General features: G+C 59.5%; 1 protein-coding gene across 1 annotated transcript in view; it reads right to left on the bottom strand.

The window, feature by feature from the left end:
• The window catches only part of TERF2 (telomeric repeat binding factor 2), a gene marked incomplete at its 3' end in the record, with an annotated part of 6,175 nt that extends 3,776 nt beyond the window's left edge, over positions 1–2,399 (bottom strand). The window contains exons 1-5 of the mRNA XM_010138685.1: positions 2,360–2,399; positions 1,733–1,863; positions 1,375–1,461; positions 609–755; positions 37–200 (exon numbers count right to left, since the gene is read on the bottom strand). Coding sequence (XP_010136987.1) covers positions 37–200; positions 609–755; positions 1,375–1,461; positions 1,733–1,863; positions 2,360–2,399 — 569 coding nt within the window. The remainder of the gene's footprint in view (positions 1–36; positions 201–608; positions 756–1,374; positions 1,462–1,732; positions 1,864–2,359) is intronic.

The raw sequence follows: 2,399 nt of genomic DNA, 5'->3' as shown, positions 1-2,399 counted from the left end.
TCTGCCCTTTCTGCGGGCCCGGCAGCCCCCTCCCACTCGTCTGCCGCTTCTGTGGGCTCTGGAGCTCCAGCTGGCTCCTGGGCACTCCCCGAGGGCTCTGCAGCCACTGCCTGGGCCTTTGACCCATCCGCAGGCTCTGGAGTCACTGACGGGTGGTTTTGTTCTCTGGCGTGTTGTGAATTCAAAGTCTTTTTCATTATCTTGGACAGAGAAGAAGCACAAGACCATTATGAAGACAGTTCCTTGTACCACTCTCTGCCCATTCTCTGCCCATTCCCCTACCCGCTCTCTGCCCGCTCCCTGCCCGTTCCCCCCTCAAAGGCATTTTAAGCTGCTACTTGCGGTTCAAGCAGCAACATCTACCAGTTAAAACGTGTACATGGATTGAAAACATGTTCAGCTGCATCAACCTCTCAGGAACGGACTCAGTTTAAAGTATTTTCGATTCAGCAAAGGGCCTAAACTGCCGCAGCACCAGCACAGCCGGCAGGTAGAGGCCAAATGGCTGTCTGATGGCCTTGTGGCACAGCGTCAGTTCTCCCTGAACTGGCACCTCGTGGCCCTGCATTGGGGCGGATGCGGGTGAGCCAGGCCGGGCTGACACGCACCGTGAGCAGCAGCGGCTCCGAGTCGTCCACATAGCTCTTCAGGAACTGCAACACGCGCTGCTGGAAGCTCTTGTAAGAGAAGCTCTTGACCACGGGGTGTGTGACGTTCCTCTCGCGGATGACGGCCAGCAGCTCGCTCCTCTTCTTCTGGAGGAGAGGCAAGAGGGGTCCTATGGGCACTCGGGTACCACGGCAGCGGCTGGGACCCGGGCAGGACCAGCCCTGTCCCACTTGTCACTCTGCAGGCACAGCTGACTGACACGGGCTGGGGAAAGGCCAGAGGATCTGGAGAACCGCCTGGCCTCAGTGGTTTTCCTTCCAGTGCCCAAGCCGTTACGCTGCTCACAAAGCCAGGAGCGGGCACTCGTCCTGCGCTCAGACCCAGCCCTTCTCAGGAACCCCAGCTCCACGCAGGAGCCTGAGTTTGCCTCAATGCCTGGAAGACCCATGAAGCTACAGGAGAGAACACAGGGGACAGCGGGAGCTCTGCAGCAACGACTGATGCGCTTCAGAAACGCCCAATGCCGCGGGACCCCCACTCCCACTCCAGGAGGACTCTTTTGTTGCAGCACCCTCACCCTTCTTCGTGGTCAGGTTCTCCCAAGAGCCACACTGCCAGAGAAACCTTTTATACCTGCAATATGGGTCACAGGTGTCCCCCCCTAGCACCCAGCAGTCCCATCAGACCACCCCCAAACATCCCCAGTGCCCCAGATCACCTCGCCCGGTGCACCAGCAGCCACCTCTGTGGTGGGCGCAGGCTCACCTGGCTCTTGGGCTCCTTCCCCAGGTGTCTCTTGACAATTTTTGAAGCCTTCTCAAACTCTCTGTTTTTGATGCAGACAATAACAGCCTAGAGAAGGAAACAAAGAGCAGGTTCTCCGCAGACACTCTTAGGTCAGCTCTGGAGAAGCATGTACTGTCACCCAGCACGGCACACAGGCTCCAGCTTAGTGCCCCCCCCCCGAAACAACTGCCAGAGTAACCGGTGGAGGAGCCCGATGCAGCCGAGTCAGCACTCGGGACAGTGTTCCACATGCGAGGCGGCTCCACTGCCACCTGTGCAAGACCCTTCTCAGGCCAAAGATGAGCAGAGTATTTACAGACAAAGAAAAAGCTCTTACAGCTTCTGTCACCATCTTCTGAACCATTTCCATCCGCGACTCAGGCACGGAGAACTCCTCCTGGATGAGCTCCAGGACGCCGATCGCCGATTCGAGAGGGGTGAGCTCTGACTCTTTATCGAAGGTGCAGTCTACGGAATTCACAGCCACTGGGTCAGAGATGCCTGCAGCCATCAGGAGCGAGTCGCTTCACTCCTCAACATGGCTGCAAGCTCCAGAGCTACTGAGGAGGAGGCTGGGAGGGGAGGGCAGGCTGAGTCTAGACTACCCCGAGTCTAAACCACAAGACTCCCTGCAGGGGCAGGGAAGGCCGCAGCAGCACCACTGGCCTACAGGTAACTGATCCCGAGAGCAGGGCGAGCGCTGCAGCAGCGGCGGGGCCGGTACTTTTGGATGGCCCTGCAGCTTAGGTTCTGCTGCTGCTGCTCTTGGCTGCTGCGGGGCGACGCGGACACAAAGAGCTATTGTCTCGGACCCCCCACCCTCAGGGGAAAGCTCCTCCAGCTGGACCCCTGCTCCGTGTGGGAGCGCAGCTCCTGCAGCGACACAGCCTCCCCGGCTGGGAAAGCGGGCTGGGAGCCGCACTGAGGTTTCCCCGGGGCCGTGCTGGGAGGGGCTGGGACCCACCGAGGTTCTCGCCTTCCTCGATCCGCGACAGCAGTTGCAT

This window comes from Buceros rhinoceros, unplaced genomic scaffold (genome assembly GCF_000710305.1).
Source record: "Buceros rhinoceros silvestris isolate BGI_N320 unplaced genomic scaffold, ASM71030v1 scaffold40476, whole genome shotgun sequence".
NCBI classification, from domain to species: Eukaryota; Metazoa; Chordata; class Aves; order Bucerotiformes; family Bucerotidae; genus Buceros; species Buceros rhinoceros.
Note: the sequence above shows the minus strand (reverse complement) of the source record. Positions and strands in the feature narration are given on the sequence as shown.